The sequence below is a fragment of the Pan paniscus genome, chromosome 21 (assembly GCF_029289425.2).
Source record: "Pan paniscus chromosome 21, NHGRI_mPanPan1-v2.0_pri, whole genome shotgun sequence".
In the NCBI taxonomy this organism is placed as follows: Eukaryota; Metazoa; Chordata; class Mammalia; order Primates; family Hominidae; genus Pan; species Pan paniscus.
The window spans coordinates 41,642,975-41,670,166 of NC_073270.2; the positions used below are offsets into that span (position 1 = coordinate 41,642,975).

Genomic DNA, 27,192 nt, shown 5'->3' on the forward strand with positions numbered 1-27,192 from the left:
CTGGCTGATCTCCTCATTTCTAAAGTGATGATGTAGAGCTAGGTATGCATGAGACCAGGCCCTTTCATGTGGGGAGAAAAGCTCATAAACAATGTGAGAAAGCTAAGTTCTGTGTTAGGAACATGTAAAGTGCTGTGGGAACACAGATTCAGATTTTGCCTGTAGGGTAGTAGCTGGACTGTTGAGAGGAGAAGGTGACATTTGAGTTAGGCCTTGCTGTGAATTGAATTGTGTCCTGCCTTCCTCCCTAAAATTCATCTGTTGAAGTCCTAACCCTCAGTGTGATGGTATTTGGCAATAATTAAGTTTAAATGATGTCATGAGGGTGGGGCCTTCATGATGGGATTAGTGGGATTATAGGAAGAGATCAGAGAGCTCCCCCTATCCCCCCATGTGAGGATGTAGCAAGAAGATGGCCATCTGCAAACTGGGAAGAGGGGCCACTGGGAACCAAATAGTCTGGCACCTTGATCTTGTAGTTTCCAACCTCCAGAACTGTGAGAAAGAAATATCTGTTGTTTAAGCCACATATAACATAATGTTTTGTTATAACAGCCTGAGCAGACTAACCCATGCCTTAAGGAGTGAGGCTAGATAGGAATTGGACCAGAAGTCGGGAAGAGGAAAAGCATCCCTGTGCCAGGAATAGGCATAGCAAGGGTTCAGAGGCATCAAGGGGAATAAACCAATCATCTGTCCCTAAGGTGCCCCTTCTGATGCCAGCCTTCTGTAATCCTGTCACTCATATGGTTCTTCTGCTCTCAGCCAAGCCTTTAGTTGCAAAATGAATTTAGAAGGTCAGTTTAGATTTGCTTTTCCAAATGAGGTTTCTCAGTATACCAGAGTCACTTAATAAATTCTCTTCCAGTAGCCAGCTCAGGCTCCCTTGGGTTTCTTTCTACGTAGGTGAGTTCAGTCCTGAATACAGGTTAGGCTCAGAAAGAATTTTCTAGTGTCAAAGAGGGCCTCTCCTGTGCTTATTATTACTTATTGCTACATCTGTTTGAGTCGTGCTCTCACCCTGGGTAAACCTCAGTTTTAGGCCAAAGTGAGCCTTGGGGCACTGGAGTGGGCACCTCTTCATTGCCATCCACACCTTTTCTCATGGGACTACACTGGCCTTATCGCAGGAACATGACCTCCTCCCCTTAAAACAAAAAGAGCAGTGTGAGCTTAATTAGAATATGGATTATGGTGCCATAACAGAGAGAACAACATAGCTGGCTAAAATCAGAGAAGTTTATTTCCCTCTCAGGATGAACTGCAAGTTACCCATGGTGGCTGTGCTCAGGCTCTGAAGGTCCCGGGGCCTTGCTTTCTCCCCGTTGTTCCACCAGGCTCTGAAGGTCCCTGGGCCTTGCTTTCTCCCCGTTGTTGCCCCAGGTGCTGCTCTTCTTTGGTGTCCAAAATGGCTCCCTGCCTTGCTTATCTTTCAGCTGCTGGGAAGGGAAATGAAGGGAAAGTATGCTCCTTTCTTTAAAGGCACAACCCAGAAGTGCCACACATCACTTCTTGTATCCAATAGGCAGAACATCTGCCACCCCTCTCTCAAGGGAACATGGAACATGAACTCTTCCTATGGAAGAAGTGGAGAAATAGTGTTGGGAAGGGCACTGCAGCCTCTACCACATGAGCTAAGAAGAATGCAGGGCTTGAGGAGGGAGGGGTTATTGGAGGGCCATCCTGGGTTGGTATCTGGGTGAGACTCATGGTAGGGGACTGATAGGAGATGAGATTGGGAAGGTAGACATGGTGAAATGACGGTGGCAGACCCTGACTACCACTTCTCTGATAGGCAGAGAGAACCCCTCCAAGCCCATATCTGCTTCTGTTCTGCCCTTGAGCTACCACCCCCTTGTGCAGATCAGAACATGCTCTGGTCAGTGCTTGTCCCAGCCTCTTGGCTGAGCTCTGTGGTGTACAAGCAGTTACCCCATAGGTGGTGGTGATGCTATTCTTTTCCCTCCTGGAAGCGGCGGTCTGATGACAGTTGTCCTTCTGCTCTCATAAGTCAGTGATTGGATGGAATACTCAAGAGTCAGCTGTATGGAGGAGCAAGAGGGCCTCTGGTATTTCTCCTGATGGACACCTGCAGCTTGGGGAGAGGACAAGTGGCCATCCTGGAGGAAAGCCTCACCCTGCTTAGGTGACAAGCTGCTCTCTGATCCAGAGCCTGGCAGGAAGTCACTCTTTGTCCAACCTAGTCAGGGCAGCCGGGAGGAAGCTCCACAGCCAGTACATGCTCTGTGGGTCATGGAACAATTGGTAAAGCTGTCCAGAGAGAGAGTTGACAGCAGACCAGCGACCAGCACTGCTTTCCAGGGAAAGAATATTGCAAGCAAGATAATAACAGCTGACATTTGAGTACTTCATGTGCTGGGCGCTGTTCCAAGTTCGTTACTTGTATTATCTTATTTAGTTATCAGAACAAACCCTCTGAGGTGGGTGCTGTTATGCCTAATTTATGCAGTTATTCCACTGTGGTCTCAGAGTGTGGTTGATATGATTTCAATGATTTGAATTCACTGATACTTGGTTTATGGCCAAGCATGTGGTCAATTTTAGATTATTTGCCATTTGCAGATGGGTGGAATGTATAGTTTGTCATTGCTGGATTTAAGTCCAGTATTTCTTTGTTTTTTGCCTCGATGATCTTTCTAATGCTGTGTCAGAGGGGTGTTGAAGTCCCCCACTAAAATTATGTGACTAAGTCTTTCTTTAGGTCTGGAAGTACTTGTTTTAAGAATTTGGATGCTCTAATGTTGGCATATTAGGCATCTATAATGCCTAATTTATAGATTAGAAACTAAGGTGCAGATGAGATGGATTAACTTGAACCAATATTTACAGCTCTAGCAGGTGGTGGAGCCATGATTTGAATCTGTTGTGAAGCCCATACTCTCACTTTGAGGCTCTGCTGTCTTTTATGATTCCAGGGAAGAGTGCCTGTCCCAGGCCCTGGAATGGGAGATAGGAGTGCCTCCCTGCAGGAGACTTCCTGTGCACCTGGCAGTCTGGGGATTTCTGCCTGTTGTCACCTTGTCTACTCCTGTTCCTCAGGGACTCACCTGCCTTAGCTCAGTCCTTGCTGGGCAATTCTCTGTGTCTTCTCTAGGGCCTGCAAGTTCTGCCACTGGAGTTTACAAATGACCACTATCTTTAGCCAGATAACCAGGTATGCCCTAGCATTGGGCAGTTTTCCTCTACATCTTGCCCTCTCTGTCTCAAGGATTTAGGACCTAGATTATGTTGCTGCTTCAGGCAGTTCTGCTGCTGACAAGATAAATTCTGTTAGCATTTCACTAAGCTGATGGGTATAATTACTTTAGTTGGAGGTCACTAAAACCTGAATTTACAAATAAAAACTGGATCAGGGAGCAGTCTGTGTGTGTGTTGTGGGGGAGTGTGGGTGAAGGTACAACAGATAATATCCCTCCTTTGCTGAGATCCTTCCAGTGGCTCCCTAAATCACTCATAGTAAAAGCCAACTTCCTCACAGGGCCCTTCATCATGATCTGCTGCTAGCCTCCATCTGCTTCTTTCCCTTACTCAACCTAATTCTAATTTCAGTTCCATTGGAGCCATACAGATCTCCTTGCTATTTCTTTATTTCAAATTCCAGTTATTCATTGCTGGCATATAGAAAAGCAATAGATTGTTGTATATTAACTTTGTGTCTTGTAACCTTGCTGTAAGTGCTGTTCTGGCAGTTTTTGTTTTGATCAATTCTTTGGGATATTCTACATAGACAGATCATCTGCAAACAAAGATAGTGTTATTTCTTCCATTTCAATCTGTAGAGCTTTTATTTCCTTTTCTGGCTTATTCCACTCGCTAAGATTTCCAGTAAAATGTTGAATAGGAGTAGTGAGAGAGGCACCTTGCTTTGTTCCTGATCTTAAGGGGAAAGCATCCAATTTCTTACCATTAAGTATGAAGTTGGCTGCAAAGAAGTTCTTTATCCAGTTGAGGAAATTCCCTCCTATTCATAGTTTGCTGCCCCATCAGCTTTTTAGGTTGGTGCAAAAGTAATTGTGGTTTTTGCTGTGACTTTCAGTGGCAAAAACAGCAATTACTTTTGCACCAACTGAATAGAATGTAGCACTGTGAGGGACAGGGGGTGTTATCTGTCTTTGTTCATTGCAATATCCCTCCTCCCTAGAATGTGCCTGGAACATAGTATATGCATGGTATCTGTTGCCTAAATGAATTGAAACCATGCTAATAATACAGTGGTAGTCAAACTGTGTAAAAATGAGTTTTGTTTTTATGTTTGGGGAAGACCCTGTTCTCAGGATCAATGAAAAGTAAAAATGACTGATAGCTTTTTTGAAATTCAGAAGGCATCTGACCATGTTTTGCCAGTCTGCTGTCTTTGGGCCTTGGTTTTTTGGTTTTAAAAATGAGTGCTTTTACAAATTGGTCTAAGTTCTCTCCAGCTTTCATGTTTGTTGACTTTCTTTCTAGTTGCAGGGTATTTTAAAAGTTAAGGAGCTCAAATACCCTTAAGTCCTATGTTCTCTAGCCAGTAGATCAACTCTGCCTATAGATTCCAGGCTTGCCAGCCAGTAGGCACAGCCCACTCTTCCTTTCTGATGGTTACCAAGTGCTAATTTGGGAGAGGGGCCTGGGTTGCAGAGGAGACATGGTGCTGGAGAGTCAGACCAATTTGCTTTTAAATACCTATGTGATGTCAGGTGGGTGATTTCACCTCTCTGAGCGTCAGTTTCCCGGCCTGTAAAATGGGAATGATATACACACAAGGTGTTGTAAGGATTAAATGAGATATTTGTGGTTTCCTTGCACACAAGTGCTTAGTTAAAATGGAATCTGATTGTCTACCCTGCCTCACACCTGCTTTGTGGATATCTTGATTCCATATCAGAATCACTTGGAAAGTTTAAAAAATCCTGATATCCTTGAAAACATCATGCTAAATGAAAGAAACCAGACACAAAAGGTCACATATTGTATGGTTCCATATTTATGAGATATCCAGAGTAGATAAGCCCATGGAGTCAGATGCAGGTTGGTGGGGCTGAGGGGAAGGGCTTAGGGGAGGGGAAATACTGCTTAATGGTAAAGGGTTTTACTTTGGAGTGATGGAAATGTTCTTAGAACTATATCAAAGTGGTCGTACAACATTGTGAATGTACTAAATGCAACTGAATTGGTTGTTTTTCTTTACAGCTGTATCGAGACTTAATTGTACAATGAACTACACATATTTAAATGGTATAATTGGTGAGATTTGACATATATTTATACCCAACTATCACCACAATCAAGATAGTAAACATATTCCATTCCCTCCCAAACTTTCCTCATGCCCCTTTTTAGTTCCTCCTTCCCACCTCTCCCCTCCCCCTGAGCTCCAGGCAACCACTATTCTGCTTACTGTTACTTGTGGTGTGTTTTCTCTCTTTTTTCTTCCCCCCCGAGATGGAGTCGCTGTGTTGCCCCGGCTGGAGTGAAGTGGCACGATCTCAACTCACTACAACCTCTGCCTCCTGGGCTCAAGCGATTCTCCTGCCTCAGCCTCCCAAGTAGCTGGGATTACAGGCATGAGCCACCACACCCAGCTAATTTTCGTATTTTTAGTACAGATGGGGTTTTATCGTATTGGTCATGCTGGTCTTGAACTCCTGACCCCAGCTGATCTGCCTACCTTGGCCTCCCAAAGTGCTGGGAGTGAGCCAGCATGCCCAGATGGTTTGTTTTCATTTTGCAGACTATTGTAGAAATGGAATCCTGCAGTGTGCACTTGTTTTGTCTGGCTCCTTTCACCCAGCATACTTTGAGATTCACTTATGTTGCTGTTCGTACCTTTTTTTCTATTTTTATTTTTTGAGACGGAGTCTCGCACTGTCGCCCAGGCTGGAGTGCAGTGGCCAGACCTCAGCTCACTGCAAGCTCCACCTCCTGGGTTCACGCCATTCTCCTGCCTCAGCCTCCCCAGTAGCTGGGACTACAGGCGCCTGCTACCACGCCCGGCTAATTTTTTTTGTATTTTTAGTAGAGACAGGGTTTTACCATGTTAGCCAGGATGGTCTCAATCTCCTGACCTCGTGATCCGCCCGCCTTGGCCTCCCAAAGTGCTGGGATTACCGGCGTGAGCCACTGCGCCCGGCCTGCTGTTCCTACCTTTATTGCTGAAAAGTCTTCCATTGTGTGGATACATCATGAATTATTTGTACATTCACTTGATGGACATTTGGGCAGTTTTCAGTGTGGGGCGATTACAACTAAAACTGCTATGAGTCTTCATGTATAAGTCTCTGTGTGGACATAAGTGATGCTTTCTCTTGAATGAATATGTTGTAGTGGATGGCAAGGTCATAGGATATATGTACGTATAAACTCTTGTTGATATCTAAAAAGTAAGGCATGGTGAATTACTTGAAATCCTACAGATATATTTGGTAAGAGAAGAAGAAACGACTGGATTTTTTTGTTTGTTTGTTTTGGAGACAGATTCCCACTCTGTCACCCAGGCTGGAGTGCAATGGTGCGATCTGGGCTCACTGCAACCTCCGCCTCCCCGATTCGAGCAATTCTTCTGCCTCAGCCTCCCAAGTAGCTGGGATTACGGGCATCTGCCACCACGCCTGACTAATTTTTATATTTTTAGTAGAGACGGGGTTTTGCCATGTGGGCCAGGCTGATCTCAAGCTCCTGACCTCAGGTGATTCACCTGCCTTGGCCTCCCAAAGTGCTGGGATTACAGGCATGAGCCACCGTGCCCGGCTACGACTGAATTTTTCTTTCTTTCTTTTTTTTTTTTTTTTCTTTGAGATGGAGTCTCGCTCTGTCGCCAGGCTGGAGTGCAATGGCATGATCTCGGCTCACTGCAGCCTCCGCCTCCCGTGTTCAAGCGATTCTCCTGCCTCAGCCTCCTGAGTAGCTGGGATTACAGGCACACGCCACCAGACCCAGCTAATTTTTGTATTTTTAGAGAGACGGGGTTTCACCATGTTGGTCAGGCTGGTCTTGAACTCCTGACCTTGTGATCTGCCCGCCTCGGCCTCCCAAAGTGCTGGGATTACAGGCGTGAGCCACCACACCCAGCAACGACTGGATTTTTCAATGGTGAGGTTATTAATTTTGAAAACTGATCTCAGTAGAGTGGTAGGTGGGAAGCTTTTTAGAATGTAATTAGGAAAAACTGTGAAGGGAGAAGTTTGGACAGGGAGGATTGACATCTTAAGGAGTTTTGTTGTAGAGTAGAGAGGATAAAGTTTTGGTATTTAGAAGGCATGAACTGTTCATTTAAAAATAATTTTATGTTATATGAATGGTACCTCAATTTTTAGAAAAAGAATGAAACAAGCAACAGAATCCTGGCTGGATGTGGTGGCTCACACCTATAATCCCAGCACTTTGGGAAGCTGAGGCGGCTGGATCACCTGAGGTCAGGAGTTCAAGACCAGCCTGGCCGACATAGTGAAACCCCGTCTCTACTAAAAATACAAAATTTAGCCAGGTGTGGTGGCGTGTGTCTGTAGTCCCAGCTACTCTGGAGGCTGAGGCAGGAGAATCGCTTGAACCCGGGAGGCGGAGGTTGCAGTGAGCTGAGATCGCGCCACTGCACTCCAGCCTGGGTGACATGGCGATGAAAACAACAAAAATCAGATCCCCAGGTGATTCCAGTATGTAGCCAGGGTTGAGGAGCAGTGATCTAAGTAGAGTTTTGCAAACTTGTCTGTAAAGGGCCAGATAATAAATACTTTCAACCTTGGGGTTGAAAGGTCTCTGTCCTCACTTTTCAGCTCTGCTGTTGAAGTGTGAAAGACACGTAACCAATGAACATGGCGTGTTTCACTAAAATCCATTTACAGTGACGGGCCATGGGCCAGAGTGTGCTGAGCTGGACTGAAAGGCTAAGTGATGGAGGCGTGGCTCTGCCTCCAGACTGGAGCAATCTGCTCCAGACTTCCCAGGCAGAGCCAGGCCCATCGGACATGCTTGCTTAGGAGAAGAATAAGCACCCCAGCATTGAAAACAAAATGTTAAAATGCCAACATTTGTGTTTAATTCTAGCTACAAAAGACAAGGAAAAGAATAAAGAGAAGAAATTCAAGGAGTTTGTGAGAGTGAAGCCAAAGAAGAAAAAGAAAAAGAAAAAGAAAACCAAACCTGGTAATTTTTTTTCCTGAGGGTTTCACTTAGGTTTCCTTACTATGAATGGGGAGGGGTTGCTTTCTCCCATTATGGCCTCTGGGCCTGCGCTGAGCAGAGGAAGGACCAATAGTCTCTTACCAGGGCTTGTGGGCTCAACCTAGTATGGGCCCTGGAAGGGGAGGCATCCACTCACCCAGGTGTTACAAAGTCCTGCTGGCATTGAAAAGCCTTCTCACTTGCTGCCTTGGCCAGTGTGCCCTGCTGCAGGATGGTACAGATGAAGGCATCGAAGTGTAAGCAGATGTGCAGGTGAATGATGGTATTTGTTCACACACACGACTCTTAAAACACATCTTTGAGCCCTCTTGAGAAAGGATTCCCTTCTTAAAAACTGTGTCTAGCCCTCACAAAAATGTTTAGAAAAATCTATATATTCTGACTTGGGACTTAAAGGATGCCACGTTTTATTCTCGGTGTATCTTCTAGCTTAGAAAAACAATCTTATCAGAAAAAGAGGAGAGGGTCAATACTTAAGAGGAGGCGTTTGGGCCCCTTCATCTGCTCTCCACACCTCTTTTTGGTTGAATTGTCCCTGAGCCTTTGTGCTGCTTAAAAAGGAGGCTTGTTGGTTGGATGAGATTGATTCTAGAATGCACCAGTGTTAACTAGGGTTATTCATTCCTTCCTGATCCTGTTCTTCCAGAATGCCCCTGCAGTGAGGAGATCAGTGACACCTCCCAGGAACCTTCTCCACCCAAGGCATTTGCTGTTACCAGGTGTGGGTCCTCACACAAGCCAGGGGTCCATATGAGCCCGCAGCTTCATGGCCCAGAATCTGGACACCACAAAGGGAAAGTGAAAGCATTGGGTAAGGAGGCTCTTCTGTCCTGATCATTTGCTGATCATTTATTGGAAAATATAAGCATACCTGGGAGATATTACGGGTTTGGTTCTAGGCCACTACAATAAAACAAATAAAGCTAGTCAGACATAATTTTTATTTTCCCAGTGTTTACAAAACTTATGTTTATACTATATTGTAGTCTCTTAAGTGTTCAGTAGCATATGTCTAAAACAATGCATATACCTTAATTTAAAAATATTGCTGTGTTGAGAAATGTCAAGTTTTTTGGAGTAAGTTCTCAAAAGCATAGACAACAAATACAGAAATGGACAAGTGGGATTGCATCAAGCTGAAAAGCTTATGCACAGCAAACTAAACGATTAATAGAGTGAGCCGAAAACCTACTGAATGAAAGAAAATATTTGTAAACTATTCATCAACAAGAGATTAGTAGCTGGAATATATAAGAACTCAACTCAATAGAAAAATTATTCAATGTAAAAATTGGTGGCCAGGCGCGGTAGCTCACACTTGTAATCCCTACACTTTGTGAGGTGAGGCAGGTGGGTCACTTGAGCCCAGAAGTTCGAGACCAGCCTGGCCAACATGGTGAAACCCATCTCTGCAAAAATACAAAAACTTAGCCAGGCGTGGTGGTGTCTGCCTTGTAATCCCAGCTACTCGGGAGGTTGAGGCAGGAGAATCGCTTGAATCTGGGAGGCAGAGGTTGCAGTGAGCCAAGATCACGCCACTTCACTCCAGCCTGGGTGACAAAGCCAGACTCCGTCTCAAAAAAAAAAAAAAAAAACCCAGTAAAATATGTTATATATATACATATACATATATATGTAAAAAAAACGGTAAAATGTTTTTTATATATATATAGATATACACACACATACACACATATATATATGCGCTCAACCTAATATGGGCCCTGGAAGGGGAGGCACCCACTCACCCAGGTGTTACAAAGTCCTGCTGGCATTGAAAAGCCTTCTCACTTGCTGCATTGGCCAGTGTGTCCTGCTACAGGATGGTACATATGAAGGCATTGAAGTGTAAGTGGATGTGCAGGTGAATGACAGTATTTGTTCACACACACGACTCTTAAAACATATCTTTGAGCCCTCTTGAGAAAGGGTTTTTATATATATATTTATATTTTAAAATATATATATATATTTTTTGTTTTGTTTTGTTTTGTTTTGCTTTGTTTTTGTTTTTGAGACAGAGTCTCACTCTGTCGCCCAGGCTGGAGTGCAGTGGCGCGATCTTGGCTCACTGCAACCTCTGCCTCCCGGATTCAAGCAATTCTCCTGTCTCAACCTCCCAAGTTGCTGGGATTACAGGTTTATGCCACCATGCCCGGCTAATTTTTGTATTTTTAGTATACACAGGGTTTCACCATGTTGGTCAGGCTGGTCTTGAACTCCTGACCTTGTGATCCACCTACTTCGACCTCCCAAAGTGCTGGGATTACAGGCATGAGCCACCGCGCCTGGACTGTTACATTTCTTAAAACTTTCTTTGAGATAAAATTAGTTTAGTTATTCCATATGTCCTGAAAAATGTGACATGTGTGTTCATTAGATCAATCTTGTTTTGCTGTAATGTTCAAAAATTTGAACTAGCAATACATTTCATTATGTTAACTGACAATTTAAAAAATGAAAGCTGGGTGCAATGTCCCACACCTGTAATCCCAACACTTTGGGAGGCTGAGGCGGGTGGATTGCTTGACCCCAGGAGTTCAAGACCAGCCTGGGCAACATGGCAAACCTTGCCTCTACAAAAAATACAAAAAAAGTTAGCCGGTTGTTGTGGCATGCACCTGTAATCTCAGCTACTTAGGAGGCTGAGGTGGGAGGAACACCTGAGCCCAGGAGGTCAAGGCTGCAGTGAGCTGTGATCATGCCACTGCACTCTGGGAGAAAGAATGAGACCCTGTCTCAAAAATAAATAAATAAAATAAAAATAATAAAAAGTAAAACAATACTTTATTGCTTAAAAATGCTGACAGACACAGAGTATTTGCTTTTGCAATAATGGTGTCAATAGACTTTCAGGGTTGCGCCACACACCTTCAATTTGTAAAAAAAGATACAATATCTGTGAAGTGCAATAAAATATTAATAGTTATGCCTGACTTACAACAGTGTCTGGTTCAGAACAAGCGCTTAGTAAAAGTTAGCTGTGATTATAACTAATCAGGCATCAAGTGATTCTGCCTCTGATTATCCCTGGAATCTTCCTCTTCCTCATTCCTCACTGTCTACAGAGTTTTTGTTTTTGATTTTTGTTTTTGAGACGGAGTCTCACTCTGTCACCCAGGCTGGAGTGCAGTGGCGTGATCTTGGCTCACTGCAACCTCTGCCTCCTGGGTTCAAGTGATTCTCCTGCCTCAGCCTCCCCATAGCTGGGATTACAGGCGCACACCACCACACCTGGCTAAGTTTTTTGTATTTTTAGTAGAGACAGGGTTTCACCACGTTGGCCAGGCTGGTCTCAAATCCTAGGCTCAAGTGATCGGCCCACCTTGGCCTCCTAAAGTGCTGGGATTACAGGCGTGAGCCACTGTGCCCAGCCTGTTTGTCTTTTGAGACAAAGTCTCACGCTGTCACCCAGGATGGAGTGCAGTGGTGTGATCATAGCTCACTGCAGCCTCAAACTCGCAGGCTCAAGGGATCCTCCTGCCTCAGCCTCCTGAGTAGCTGGGACTGTAGACATGCATCACCGTGCCCAGCTAATTTTTCTTTTTCTTTTAGTGGAGATGGGGTTTTGCCATGTTGCCCAGGCTTGACTTGAACTCTTGAGTGCAAGCAATCCTCCTCCTTCGGCCTCCCAAAGTGCTGGTATTAGAGGCATGAACCACCATGCTCAGCCTTTGTTTACAGAGTTTTAAAGGTAGCCCTGGATACAGACAGACTGTAAGCCAGGTCCTGACTGGATGGGGTGAGGCTGAAGAACATGTTAGAGTTGTCAGGGATGGTGGCCTGTGTGGTTCATGGGGAGTTGTAGCTCCTCTGCCACTGAGTTCTATGATCTTGAGTAGCCACTGCCGTTGGGCTTCATTCTCTCAGTGAAATGAGGAAGTGGAGTTGAGTTCACTGCCAGGCAGCATGCTTTGTTTGGGCTGTTACTAAATGACAGATCCAAGGACAGATTGGCATCCTCGTTTCCTTGCCCTATGAATGTTCTTGCTTGGAGGTATGGGACTATAATGTCATTTTTCATTCTTGACAATCAAAGGTTTTTTAATTTTATAACCTAATATAGTAACTGTTGTTTTCCCTTTCCTCGTAGAGGAGGATAATTTGAGTGAGTCCTCTTCTGAGAGCTTTCTCTGGAGCGATGATGAGTATGGCCAAGATGTGGATGTGACCACCAACCCAGATGAGGAACTTGATGGGGATGACCGCTATGACTTCGAGGTGGTCCGCTGCATCTGTGAGGTCCAGGAGGAAAATGACTTCATGATTCAGGTAGGCAGAGCTTCCAGGAAACAGGTCTAGAGAAGCACAAACTGGTCCTTGGAGGGAATTTTGAGGCCAGCAACAATGGCAAGTCATAGCAGAGCCCCAGATACACAGCATGAGCGGCAGCAGACTGAGCTTCGCTTTTTCGTTTGGCTTCCTCAGAGTTCCAGGCTGCCATACATAGTCCATTGATGGAGTAGGAGAGGACTTTAGGGATCACTGAGTCTAAACCTCTCATGCTCTGCTTGAGGCAGCTGGGACCCACAAATGGGAAGGGCCTTGCCTGTGGTCACAAAGTGAGGAGTTGAACAGCAGGGACTGAAATCTTTGGAGTGGCAGTTTAATCTTCCCATGGACTCTTATCTTCTCTTTGAGGTAAATTTTCTTTAAGATCCAAAGTCATGCAGGCTGGCTTTATAACTTCTATGTTTCTTTTTCTTTATTTTCCTGACATTTGAGTCTGTCATCTCCATCTCTGAGATGTGCCTGTGGTGGGTGGGACCTCCTTACCTGCTTGGGGAAACCATGCCTGGCCAGCACCTGCCTGCCCTGGCCCTTGTCTGTAAATCGCAGTTTTGGGAGAGGTGGCGCTGGCTGGCTGGCTCCTAAGGGTGTCACAAGTTCCCTGGTGTCTTGACAGCTGCCCAACTGGCTTGGGAAGCTGAGTTTTTAAAAGTCATGGTTATATTGGTTAGGATTTTTTTTTAGGGGCAAGTACAAATATTGTTGGGAAAATAGACTGGGTCCTAGGACTCAGAGGCAGGGCTGCCTTCAGGCTCAGAACCTGGAATTCCATCTTGAGGGCCTTGGTCTGCCTTGTTTCCTGCTTCTCTGGAGTCCTTTTGGTTCTTTTTTATTTTACTCCTTGCTTATTTTCTTGGAAAATGCAAAATGGCCACCTTTGGCCTCGCCCCAATTTTACATTTTTGTGTTCAAGAGGCTAGGTAGACCAAGGTCAGAATCTTAGTCCCAGTTCTAAATTTCTGAGTAAGTAATTCCAGCCAAATTTAGATCAGATATTAGTTTTTGGAACAGTCACCTGTGGCCAGAGGGGAAAGAGGTTTGTTATGGATCAAATGCTCTCCCCTGGTCTAGTTGTCTGATCTGGTGGTAGTAGAGCTTACAGATTATCGACAGGGGCAAAAAGACTGCCTGGGGCCCACCTGTGTTATATTATAGCGTTAATGGGGGTTCAGGGATTGTTCCCAGTAAAGGGGGTGGCTGCCCATTGTCCAATAAGAATCTGTATAGCCTATTGAGATTATGAGAAATAGGCCCAGCCCCTTTGGCTTGCTTTCTGTGATAGAATATTATTTCCTTGCCCTTTCAGTACTGTAGGTTGGCATGGCATGGGTTTATTTTTTTTTTTCTTTTTGAGGCAGAGTTTCGCACTTGTTTCCCAGGCTGGAGTGCAATGGCGCGATTTCGGCTCACCACCACCCTCTGCCTCCCAGGTTCAAGCGATTCGCCTGCCTCCGCCGCCCGAGTAGCTGGGATTACAGGCATGTGCTACCACGCCTGGCTAATTTTTGTATTTTCAGTAGAGAAGGGGTTTCTCCATGTTGGTCAGGCTTGTCTGGAACTCCCGACCTCAGGTGATCCACCTGCCTTGGCCTCCCAAAGTGTTGGGATTACAGGCGTGAGCCACCGCGCCTGGCAAAATATTTTTGTTATGGTAATTTTTTTTTTTTTTTTTTGAGACGGAGTCTCCCTCTGTCACCCAGGCTGGAGTGCAATGGCGCAATCTCGCCTCACTGCAACCTCTGCCTCCCGGGTTCAAGCGATTCTCCTGCCTCAGCCCCCTGAGTAGCTGGGACTATAGGCGCCTGCCACCATGCCCGGCTAATTTTTGTATTTTTAGTAGAGACGGTGTTTCACCATATTGGCTAGGCTGGTCTTGAACTCCTGACCTTGTGATCTGCATGGCATGGATTTTTGAAATTCACTTTTGGATCTTGACTTAATATACAGTTGCATTTTTTCCTCTCATCTTTGAATTTGTTGTCTTTGTACTCAACAATCCCCTTTCCTTTTATTTCTTGAAACATTGGGACTTTTCCGTAGCTCTTTAAACTTTCAGAACAACTGGAGATGAGTAGATGTATTTGCTTTTTTGCCTTTTATTTTCCCAGGGCTTTTAGAAAACACTTTTATTTTGAAATAATTATAGATTCACAGGAGATTGTAAAGAAATGTACAGGAGAGTCCCATGAATTCCTCTGCTGGTCTTCCTCCCATGGCAAAAGCCCATAAACCCACAGTAGGATATCAAAACTACAAAACCAGGTGACATTGGCATAATCACTAGAGCTTATTCAGATTTTACCAGTGATATACACATACTCATTTGTGTGTGCATATAGCTCTGTGTGCTTTCATTACAAGTATAGCCTTGTGTAATCACTCCCACAATCAAGGTACTGAGGTATACTAAGACCATGAGATTCCCTCCTGGTACCCATACTTTGTAGCCATACTTATCCCTAACCCTGGAAACACTAAACTGTTTTAACTGTCTATAATTATGTAATTTATGATTCTTGGTTAATGGAGTCACGTGGTATGTATCTTTTTGTGAGAGGCCCTTTTTACTCTGTATAATATCCTTGAGATTCATCCATGTTGTTGTGTGTTTCAGTAGTCATTTATTCTTATTGTCCAGTAGTATTCCATGCTATGGATGTACCACAGTCGTGCTCTTTTTGTTAATAGAACTAAAGCAACTCTATGGAGCTAAGGTAACTGGGTACAGCTGAGTAGTGATTTAAAGTTTCTGGAGTGTTTTCAGAAACACCATCTCACCTCTAACAAGGCGATCTCAAGTCACTTATTTGGGAAAACAAAATTACAAAGATATGATTTCTTTCATTGTTGTAGAACCATTAAATAAGTCATCAGATTATGATTTGAACCCAGGGCACCCAGTCAAGTGCTCTTTCCCTATGCGGCCTTAGCTACGGGGATTTACATTTACAGTTGAGAAGTGAAACAAGAAAAATTTGTTTTTGAAACGTAATAGTACCATCTAGCCTGGCTGACCAACCCTTCCCCAGCACCACCAGTGGACATGCGCATATACATACACACATACATACACACACTTTAGGCTGAGGGAGAGTCTTGTCTTTTTGAATAGCCTTCATAGTAACCTCTGGGATTCAAGGGTACCTGATATTTAAGACCTTTATTAAACCTTGGTTCAGTGGTTTTCAAACATTTTTGAATATCAGAACCCCTTTTCCTAATGGACTGTTTCATAGAACCCCAAAATGTGTAACAGGTAACAGCAATAGTTTTGAAAGTTCAAAATGGATAATCTTTACTTGTGAGGTTGGACATGTGAATGGTGGGCATATTCCCATGATTCTAATATGCTGTCAGAATTATGAGTGACAGACAGTTGCTGACTTGGAGCACTTCAGTGGCTCATTTGTTTTTCTCTATTTGGTTATACAACAGTGAGACAAGCGTGATGCACATGGCTATTGTCAGGGTGACTTTTCCTGAACAGCATGCTGTGTAGTTACTTTGATTAATCAGAGATGGGAGGACAAGCTCCGTTTTGAGGTCAACATAATACTGAGCTATCCTAGCAACACAAAATTATGTGTGGTGGCGGGCTTCATTGTCTTAACATTTGGCTTGGAACATGTTTGAGTGTGCATCTTTTTTTTTTTTTAATTGTCCTATCTTAAAAACACACACATTTTGCAGACTCTCTGAAGCCCTGTGGACTACTATTAGATAATTGTTGGTTGGGCATGCTGTAATCCCAGCATTTTGGGAGGCAGAGGTGGGAGGATTGCTTGAGCCCAGGAGTTCGAGACCAGCCCTGGAAACATAGCAAGATCCTAGCTCTACAAAAAAATAAAAAAATTAGCTGGGCATGGTGATGCATGCCAGCAGACCCAACTACTCCGGAGACTGAAGTAGGATGATCACTTGAGCCTGGGAGTTCAAGGCTGCAGCGAGCCCTGGTTATTCTGTTGCACTCCAGCCTGGGTGACAGAATGAGACCCTGTCCCCGCCCTCCCCCCCCAAAAAAAGAAAAGATAAAAAATGGTATATAACATGAAGACTATTATTTTTTAGTAGATTTTTTTTAAGTTTGTTTTTAAAAGGACGTTGAAGATCTTTAGTTTCTACTCTGTCATCCTTGAGCATATGCTCAGTTCCAGGCCTTGTTAGTCTGACAGATTTGCCCTTTATCTGCCTGTTAAAATCTTCAGTGGGTGAGTAATGAATGTCCGTCCTGGCAGGGCTATTCTGTCTAACAGTATGTAACCCATTTCTGATCCACTCTGGTACTTTCTCCATTGACTTTTCTATAAGTAGCAAGGATCTTGGTGTGTTTGAGGGTAGAGGTTAATATGCCCTTATGTGCTATATGAAAAAACTAATTTCGGGGCAATTGGGGCCACCATGAGCATGGCAGAGTCAGGAGCCAACTTGATCTCCTGCTTCCCAGGCTCCACAAGACCTTGTGTCTCAAGCTCACAAAAGCTTCTTGGCTTTTGTTCCAGAGGACTTTTCTGTGCTGTCCACCTGAACCAAGAGTGTCCACCTGGCTTTGTGTTAAGGAGGGACAGTTTCTGACTGTCCTGTCACTGTGAGCAACGTACCTTTTACACTCAATAACTTTAGCAAAAGGCATAAGTTTAGAGGGAGCTAGCTAGAACAAATACAGTTTAAACTTTTAAAATGTATTCACCATCTAATTAGGAAGAGATGAATAAATTTTTCTTAAATCTTTACCTTAAATTGATATTTTGAATAACCCTAGAATACATTTAGAGTGTGTTTTCTAGAAGTGCATGTATTACTATAGAGAAATAACTTTTTGGATCATTGTCATTATATAAGTAGTATCAACATTGTTCATGTATATCACTATTTTATCTTATTTACCAGTACTAATTTAAATCACTGGAAGGTTAAAATCCTACTTAATAAATATGGTATTTGAGAAATCTGGCTACCACATAAAAATGAACAGGAAATACATTTGATATTTAAATTATTTTAATTGCTGTAGAGCATGTTTTGTTAAGCTTTTTCTTAAATGGCTAGATAATAAATTTTTAGGTTTTGAGGGCCATATGGCCTTGTTGCACCTACTGGATTCTTCTTTGAGCAGCTGTAGGCAATATGTAAAACAAATTTTCACCTGTATGGTTGGGTGCAGTGGCTCACATCTGTAATACCAGCACTTTGGGAGGCTGAGGTGGGCAGATCACTTTAGGCCAGGAGTTCAAGACCAGCCTGGGCAACGTGGCAAACCCTGTCTCTACAAAAAATACAAAAATTTGTTAATTGTGATGGTGCACACTTGTAGTCCCAGCTTCTCAGGAGGCTGAGGTGGGTGGATCACTTGAGCCTGGGCAGTCAAGGCTGCAGGGAGATGAGATTGTACCACTGCACTACAACCTGTTCAATAGAGTGAGACCCTGTCTCAAAAAACAAACAAACAAAAACCCCTAAACAAATGAGTATGGCTGTGTTCACATAATACTTTATTTACAAAACAAGTCAAGCTGGCATTGGCACATGGGCTGTAGTTTGCTGACCTTTGCCCTACAACAACAAGTATTAATATGTATTAAGTGCCCAACTCCAGTAAAGATTTTATAGCAGTTTTAAAAAGAAGCCCATTTTAATGGCCTAGCACTGTGGCTCACACCCGTAATCCTAGCACTTTGGAAGGCTGAAGCGGAAGGATCACTTGACTCCAGGAGTTCAAAACCAGCCTGGGCAACATAGAGAGACCCCGTTTCTACAAGAAATTAAATAAAAATTAAGTAAATAAAAATTTAAACAAAGAAGCCCATTTGAAAGTTTTGGTTATTTTAAAATTCATATTATTTGTTGGTACCTAATGCACTGACATAATTCAAAGTCCAGAAAGCACACAGAGAAATACCTTATCCCCACCTTATCTCCAACTCCCATTCCCTAGAGTCAGCCCTTATCAGTTTCTTGTATATCCTTCCAGAAACATTCTATGGCTAAACAAACAATAGCAAATGTATTTTTTCCTTTTAAAAATTTTTTGGTAAAATACACATAACATTAAAAGTTACCCTTTTTATTTTTATATTTTCCTATTTTGAGACAGGATCTTGCTTTGTCACCCAGGATGGAGTACAGAGGCACAATCAGCTCATGGCAGCCTCCAGCTCCTGGGCTCAAGTGATTGTCCCACCTCAGCCTCCTAAGTAGCTGGGACTACATGCACACAACATCACACCTTGCTAATTTCTTTAATTTTTTTTGTAGAGATGGAGTCTTGCTATGTTTTTCAGGCTGGTCTCAAACTCCTGGCCTCAAATGACCCTTCCTCCTCAGCTTCCCAAAGTGCTAGGATTACAGGTGTGAGCCACCCTGCCCTGCCTAAAAGTTACCATTATAACCATTTTTAAGCATGCAAGTCAGTGATATTAAGTACATTCACATTGCTTTGCAACCATCTCTTTTTTTGTCTAAATGCAAATGTTTGCATTTTATGTATAGTATTTTCTTTTCTTTTCTTTTCTTTCTTTTTTTTTTTTTTGCGATGGAGTTTTGCTCTTGTCGCCCAGGCTGGGGTAGTGCGATGGTGTGATCTCGGCTCACTACAACCTCCACCTCCCGGGTTCAAGTGATTCTCCTGCCTCAGTCTCCCGAGTAGCTGGGATTACAGGCATGCACCACCACGCTTGGCTAATTTTGTATTTTTAGTAGAGGCAGGGTTTCTCCATGTTGGTCAGGCTGGTCTTGAATTCCCGACCTCAGGTGATCCGCCCACCTTGGCCTCCCAAAGTTCTGGAATTACAGGCATAAACCACTGTGCCTGGCCGCATGTATAGTATTTTTAACATCTTTTTTCATTTAGCAATATGTAAATTAAAACCATTTTATTTTCTGCATAATGGTTGGATCACATTTTATTTTACTTTATTTTATTTTATTTTTTTGATGGAGCCTCGCTCTGTCACCCAGGCTGGAGTGCAGTGGCATGATCTTGGTTCACTGCAACTTTCCTCTCGTGGGTTCAAGTGATCCTCCTGCCTCAGCCTCCTGAGTAGCTGTGACTACAGGTGTGTACCACCACACCTGGCTAATTTTTTGTATTTTTAGTAGAGATGAGGTCTCACCATGTTGGCCAGGCTGACCTCAGGTGACCAACTCCTGACTTCAGGAGATCCTCCCGCCTCGGCCTCCCAAAGCGCGGGGATTATAGGCAAGAGCCACTGCGCCTGGCCCATTTTTCTTTTTTTTAAGCTATATAAATATTTGATCCACCTGAAATTTTGCCAGGTATATAGTGAGAACTATGGCTCCCCATTGTACTAATACCATACCTCACTGTTTGAAATGCCACCTTTATTTACTTCATTTCTAAATGCATTTGAATCCTTTTCTGGTTCTCTCTTTCAGCGATTCATCTGTCTGTATATTTGCTCGTACAATTCTATTTTAATTATTGTACCTTTATAATATTTTTAAAATATCTGGTATGGCTAGTGTCTCCTTATTGCTTTTTCTTTTTCACACATTTCCCAGCTGTTAATTTTAGAATTTTTTCTAGTTCTGAAGCTATTAATTTATTATTTTATTGAGACTTTTTTTTTTTTTTTTTCTGATATGGAATCTTGCTCTGTTGCCCAGGCTGGAGTGTAGTAGCGTGATCTTGGCTCACTGCAACTTCCGCCTCCTAGGTTCAAGCAATTTTGAACCTGCTTCAGCCTCCCAAGTAGCTGAGATTACAGGCGCCTGCCACCATGCCTCCCTAATTTTTGTATTTTTAGTGGAGACGGGGTTTCAAACATGTTGGCCAGGCTGATCTTGAACTTCTGACCTTAAGTGATCCACCCGCCTCGACCTCCCAAAGTGCTGGGATTACAGGCATGAGCCACTGTGCTTGGCTGGGACTACATTCTTTTTATAAATTAACCCAAGGATAATTGATATCCATATGTTAACTCTTGCTGTCCAGGAACAGGGTGCACTGTACCATTGACTTAAGTCTGTGTGTGTGTTCTTCAAATAGTATTTACATTTTTTTTTTTTTTAGAGAGGCAATACATGCTTATGGTTATTCTTAGGTATTTTTTCTTTTAGTTTGTTTATTATTCTCATTCATTTCTTAATTTAAAGGAATAATGTGTTTTAGCTACACGCACATGAAAAAAGTTATCATTGGCCAGGCGCGGTGGCTCATGCCTATAATCCCAGCACTTTGGGAGGCCGAGGCAGGCGGATCATGAGGTTATGAGATCGAGACCATTCTGGCTAACACGGTAAAACCCCATCTCTACTAAAAATACAAAAAATTAGCCAGGCATGGTGGCTTGTGCCTATAGTCCCAGCTACTCAGGAGACTGAGGCAGGAGAATGGCTTGAACCTGGGAGGCAGAGGTTGCAGTGAGCCAAGATTGTCCCACTGCACTCTAGCCTGGGTGACAGAGCGAGACTCCATCTCAAAAAAAAAAAAAAAAAAAGTTACCATTTTGAAACTGAACTGTATTTGATTCATTTTTGGTGAATCCTGGTTTTCAAAACATGAAGTCATTGGTGAGACAGACTTTCATTTTTAATTGTTAGTCTGTTTTCTGCTACTGACCGCCTTTTTGTCGCTTTACATATCTTCTCTGAGCCTTAGTTTCCTCATCTGTAAATTGAAGAATCTAAAACAGATATCTAAAGCCTGTCTTCCCGCTCTGCCCACGTTGATTCTGATGTGATTAACTTCCTAGAGGCCTTATATCTGCTCAGGGAAGCCCTCTTGATGCCAGGACCTATGTGACTCCCAGTGGTTGAGGACCATCTGAGCTCTGGATTTCTAGTCCCTTGTGGCCAGGCTGGTGGGCCACCATCAAGGTCATGTCAGGAAGCTCACTGTCCACCTTCTAGGGCTAATTTGTTTGGTTGGGTAGTTAAAGGTTTAGGGTCCTGGTTTGGAATTGCTTGAAGTGCCCTAGTATCTCCTCGGGAGTTCGCCTTTCCTTTTCATTCCCTCCTCTGGACCCTTAGCTCTCAGACCTACTATCCTCAGGCTGTCCACATGTCTCCCAGTGCAACCCTCATTGTCAACTCCCTCCTTTCCCTCTCTGCCTTCTGGCCCTCTCCCCCTGTCCCCTCAATACTCAGGGAAGGAAGTGGAGCCTTGGGTTGAAAGAACTGGTTTAGCAATGAGTCAGGTTATGTTCTCATCCACCTTTGCCTTTCAATAGCTGTGTGATCTTTGGTAAGGTTTAGAGAGAATAAATGCAAAGTACTAACCCATGATTACTCCAGCAGGGGTCTTAGTGAATTGGTTTGCTCATTAGTGGTTAATAGTATTAATAGTAGCTTATTACATAAAGCTATGTGCTGGGCTCTATAATAGGAGCTTTTACATATGACCCATTGAATCTTCACAAACAGCCCCAGGAGGAGGGTAGGAATTGTGTATCCCATTTTGCAGATGGGGAAAATAAAGCCCAGGAGAACTAACCTGTGCAAAGTCACACAGCTAATGAGTGTCTCAGCCATAATTCAAACTCAGCTTTAAGATGTCACTCGTGGGACTGAGGAACTGAATTTTTAGCTTACCTTGTTAATTTCAATGTAGAGCCACATGTGGCTAGTGGCTACCATATTGGACAGTGCAGTTCCAGATGTGTGGCAGCAGCTCAGTTCCACGTTAGTCAGGAGGGAGTGCTTCCTCCCCTCTCCTTCTATCCTCCCACGCCCCTCCCCTCAGCAGGTGGGTCTTACTTTTGGATGGAGAACACCTTCTGAGTTTAATTTTTGTTGCTTCTTTAATTCTAACAGTGTGAAGAGTGCCAGTGCTGGCAGCATGGGGTCTGCATGGGATTACTGGAAGAAAATGTGCCCGAGAAATACACCTGTTATGTTTGCCAAGACCCTCCAGGTAGAGATTTCTGGAGTCAGGGATATAACAGTATGTAGCCTTTTCCTTGGCACAGCTGGCTGTGACACATTCTAAATGTCTGTGGTCTTGAGACTCATTTCTTCAGCATCGGCTAGACTCCAGCTCCTCCTCGCCTCTGTTGCTATCCTGCCTGGTGGCCAGCTATCCGGAATGTAGCAATAAGAGCACATGTGTGAAGGGGCCCACCTAGTGGAAGGCCTGGCCTTGAGCTAGAACTTTTCCTTTTCTTTAATTATGGTTTTAAAAAAATGCATGAGGCCGGGCGCAGTGGCTCACGCCTGTAATCCCAGCACTTTGGGAGGCCAAGGCGGGTGAATCAACTGAGATCAGGAGTTTGAGACCAGCCTGGCCAATGTGGTGAAACTCCATCTCTACTAAAAATACAAAAATTAGCTGGGCATGGTGACAGGCGCCTGTAACCCCAGCTACTTGGGAGGCTGAGGCAGGAGAATCACTTGAACCCAGGTGGCGGAGGTTGCAGTGAGCCGAGATCATGCCAATGCACTCCAGCCAGGGCAACAAGAGCAAAACTTCGTCTCAAAAAAAAAAAAAAAGCATGAGATCTACCCTCAACAATACAGTATTGTTGTTAATAACTATAAGCACAGTGTTGTACAGCAGATCTCCAGAACTTTCATCCTGCCTGATTGAAGCTCTGTAGAAAAATGTAGAAACTTCACAAGTTTGAGTGTCATCCTTGTGTAGGGGCCATGCTAATCTTCTCTGTATTGTTCCTGTTTTAGTGTATGTGCTGCCGAAGTGGCACCTTTTCCTTTTCTTGAGGACTCATGAGGATAGGCGTGTGGGCTCTGTCTTTGGCTTTTGGGGGCTATTGGAGGGTTAGAAACTTGCCTTTGCCCCCTGTGGCAACATCTGCCCTTCATCACATCACTGCCATCGTGAAGGGAGAAATGCCCTTGAGGGGAAGGAGGAAGGCATGGTTGGGTAGAGCCTGTTGCCACCCTGAGCAGTGACTTAATTCCTTTGCAGGATCAGTTTGTTCCATGGCTATAGGGGTCACCTGTGGCTCTTGATTGCTCCTTTCTAGAAGGGGTGGATTGTAAATATGCAGTTCATTGTCTTGGTTTCTATGGGATGGTGACATTGTCTCCCATTACCACTTGTAAGGTTCTCCCTCAGCTCTAGTCCCCTGATTCCTTTAGAGCTAGACAGTGCTTGAGAGCCTCTGCTTCCGTTACTCCTTTCTGTCCGATGAAGTGGGCCTGGTTCTCCTACTCCCAGTTTTGCTTATGAGGAAGAAATTGATCCTTGAGGATACAGTTGACTTTCCTCATAAAGCAAATTGGAATTAGAACTGGTTTGCAGAGCCAGATCTCTTGATTTTGTTGGTTGTCTAGGGAGGGACTGGCCACCAGTTCATTTAACAGCATGCAGGTCCCCTCTGGGCCTGAAGGCCTCTGTTGTGACACTGTCTCCTTGTACTAGAAGCATCTGCCTCCACTTGTCCCTTTATCCCAAGGAAAGAATAGTCAGAAGATTTGACAGGTGAACAAACACAAGTCCAGAAGGGACATGACTGGCCCAAGATCACGCCACCAGCTAATGCCAGACAGGCGATGAGAACCAGTTGTCTCATACCTTTGCCTTGTAAAACAGGTAGTGCAGCTCTGAATCCTGCTGCTCTAGGCACTGCCTGCAGCAGCTGCCTCTGGGGTTCCCCCATATATTCCTGAAGGCTCCTTAGCATACCTTTTAAAAATCTTTTTTTCCCTACTGTGTCTTCTCTCTACTTTTCCTTCTTTAGAAGTCACACACACCATCTTCATCAAATCCTGTGCACTTACTGAACTTCTACGACTTTAATCGCCAATACTGTGAATAGACTCTTCCTTGAACTGAGCACAGCATGTCTGCCACAGGGTCTACCTTTATAGACTGACTCTGCAGAGGGCTGGACCAAAAGTTTAACAGATTCGTTTTTTAAAGGCAACTTAAAAATAGTTTTAACAGAATCAAGGTGTATCCCCACCATGTGTATTAGTAAAGCCAGAAGTAGCTCAAAGACCTTAATAGGAATCACCTGGGTGTTTCAGGGTTTTTATAGATATTGACAGTCCAACAACAGTCTGGTTGAAAGCTTTTCCCTGGGACTTTGGAGCAGGTCATGTTGATAAGTCACATGTGCTTTTGTTTTCAGTCCTTCCTAAGGAGCCCTGTAACAAATAGGATGGCTGAAGCCATCCAGTTCCTATGTTGTTCTAATGAATGGATAACAGGTACAGAGAAGGGAAGGGGCCTGATCATCTGTTGAGTTAGGTGGTAGAAGGTACATTTGCAGGGGGACTCGAGGCATCTTTCCATTCACTTGATAAGTCCATTCAAGATGCCTTTTGCCAGGCACTGGGGATACAACCATGAACAAGATAGTTCCTACTCTTTTGGCTCTTAATTGGGTTGGGAGCCAGAAACAGAAGTTAAAACAAGTTAAGTAAACAAGACTGTGTAAGGTAGTGATGAATGCCGTGACGGGAAAATTGATAAGATGACTTGAGGCACTGATGATGCTCTCAACTTTGGGAAGTAGCAGAAGGCCCCACTCCTGGGCAACATGGCAAAACCCCATCAAAAAAAAAATGAAAGAAAGAAAGAAAAATTAGCCAGGCATGGTGGTGCACACCTGTAGTCCCAGATACTCGGGAGGCTGAGGCGGGAGGATCACCTGAGCCCAGGGAGGTTGAGGCTGCAGTGAGCCATGATCATGCCACTGCACTGTAGCCTGGGCAACAGAGTGAGACCCTGTCAACAAAGCAGGAAAAGAAATAAAAGCCTTTCTGAGGAGGTGGTAAGGAGCCAAACCTGCAAAGGCTTAGGGAATAGTGCTGCAGACAGAAGGGATGCGCAAGTGAAGGTCTTGAGGCTGGAAAGAGTTTGATGTGTTTCAGAAACTGAAATGAAGCCAGTGTAAGGCTATGGAGGGGAAGACAGGAAGGAACTGGGTCCTGTGGGCCTCAGTAAGCCAGAGTTAGAGAGTTAGGGCTTTGGGTATTCTCCTTTGAGCAGTAGGAGGCAGTGGAAGGTTTTAAGTAGGGGAGAGAATATTATGATATAAATTTAGAGATAATCTAGGTGCCCAGCTCACCTCTGGCCAGTTCCAGGAAATGAGGAAGTACATGCCTTATTCACTACCTTATCCCCACTACCTAATAGAGAGCCCAGCATATTGTAGGTGCCAAGAAAATGTACACTGGATGAATAAATGAACAAAATGAGTATACTAATCTATTCTTCCAGTAGTTGGTATGATAATTGTGTGAGAGTGATGAAATGGCCTGGGTTTCCTTCAGGCCTTGTTTTAACTCTCTTGTTGTCACTGCTGTAGGTCAGAGGCCTGGCTTCAAGTACTGGTATGACAAGGAGTGGCTGAGCAGGGGACATATGCATGGCCTGGCATTTCTAGAAGAGAACTACTCCCATCAGAATGCCAAGAAGATCGTGGCCACCCACCAGCTTCTTGGTGATGTGCAGAGAGTGATTGAGGTTCTGCATGGCCTGCAGCTCAAGATGAGCATCTTGCAGTAAGTGTGGCACCTGCAGTGCTGGGAGCAGTCTGTTTGGCATGGTCTGGGGGCTGAGTAAATCTGAGAAATTGGAAAGCTACCAAAGCAATCAAATCATAAAACTGAGTTTGAGACCTTTACTAAAAATTATCAGTTTCAGGATAAACATTCTTTAAAAAAAAAAAAAACTTTATTGAGTAATATCTTACATATAATTAGGTTCATCCACTTTAAGAGTTCATTGAGGCCGGGCATGGTGGCTCATGCCTGTAATCCTAGTACTTTGGGAGGCCGAAGCAGGCGGATCATGAGGTCAGGAGTTTGAGACCAGCCTGACCAACATGGTGAAACCCTGTCTCTACTAAAATTACAAAAATTAGCTAGGCGTGCTGGTGTGTGCCTGTAATCTCAGCTACTTGGGAGGCTGAGGCGGGAGCATTGCTTGAACCCGGGAGGCGGAGGTTGTGGTGAGCTGAGATCGTGCCATTGCACTCCAGCCTGGGCAATAAGAGCGAAACTCTGTCTCAAAAAAAAAAAGAGTTCATTGAATTTTGACATTGTATGCAGCCGTGAAGCCACCACCAGAATCAATACATGGTGTGTGTATTTTGGTTTGTTTTTTGTTTTGGCGTACAGTTCTGAGTGTTTTTTTTTTTTGAGATGGAGTCTCACTCTGTCACCTAGGCTGGAGTGCAGTGGTGAGATCATGGCTCACTGCAGCCTCCACCTCCTGGGTTCAAGCGATTCTCCCACTTCAGCCTCCCAAGTAGTTGGGACTACAGGCGCATGCCACCATGCCTGGCTAATTTTTTGTGTTTTCTGTAGATAAAGGGTTTTACCATGTTGGCCAGGCTGGTCTTGAACTCCTGACCTCAAGTGATCCACCCACCTCGGGCTCCCAAAGTGCTGGGATTACAGGCATGAGCCACTGCACCTAGCTGAGTTATTTGTTTTTAATTGCTGTAAGATATACATAATATAAAATTTACCATCTTAACCTTTTTTTTTTTTTTTTTGAGACAGAGTCTCGCTCTGTCGCCCAGGCTGGAGTGCAGTGGTGTGATCTCCGCTCACTGCAACTTCCGCCTCCCAGATTCAAGTGATTCTCCTGCCTCAGCCTCCTGAGTAGCTGGGAATACAGGCGCACGCCACTGCACCCGGCTAATTTTTGTATTTTTGGTAGAGACAGGGTTTCACCACGTTGGCCAGGCTTGTCTTGAACTCCTGACCTCAGGTGATCCACCCACCTCGGCCTCCCAAATTTCTGGGATTACAGGTGTGAGCCACTGCACCCGGCCCCATCTTAACCATTTT

General features: G+C 44.1%; 1 protein-coding gene and 1 non-coding gene across 4 annotated transcripts in view; one reads left to right on the plus strand and one right to left on the minus strand.

The window, feature by feature from the left end:
• Positions 1–27,192, plus strand: part of PHF20 (PHD finger protein 20) — a 184,213-nt gene that overhangs the window by 138,819 nt on the left and 18,202 nt on the right. For all 3 annotated transcript variants that reach the window (XM_034947499.3, XM_055104817.2, XM_055104818.1), the window contains 5 exons: positions 8,041–8,139; positions 8,825–8,989; positions 12,272–12,450; positions 22,240–22,339; positions 25,701–25,896. In XM_034947499.3, the coding sequence (XP_034803390.1) occupies positions 8,041–8,139; positions 8,825–8,989; positions 12,272–12,450; positions 22,240–22,339; positions 25,701–25,896 (739 nt within the window). The remainder of the gene's footprint in view (positions 1–8,040; positions 8,140–8,824; positions 8,990–12,271; positions 12,451–22,239; positions 22,340–25,700; positions 25,897–27,192) is intronic.
• Positions 23,021–23,126, minus strand: LOC112438054 (U6 spliceosomal RNA). The gene has a single exon (XR_003026552.1). It is a non-coding gene; the product is annotated as a U6 spliceosomal RNA (small nuclear RNA).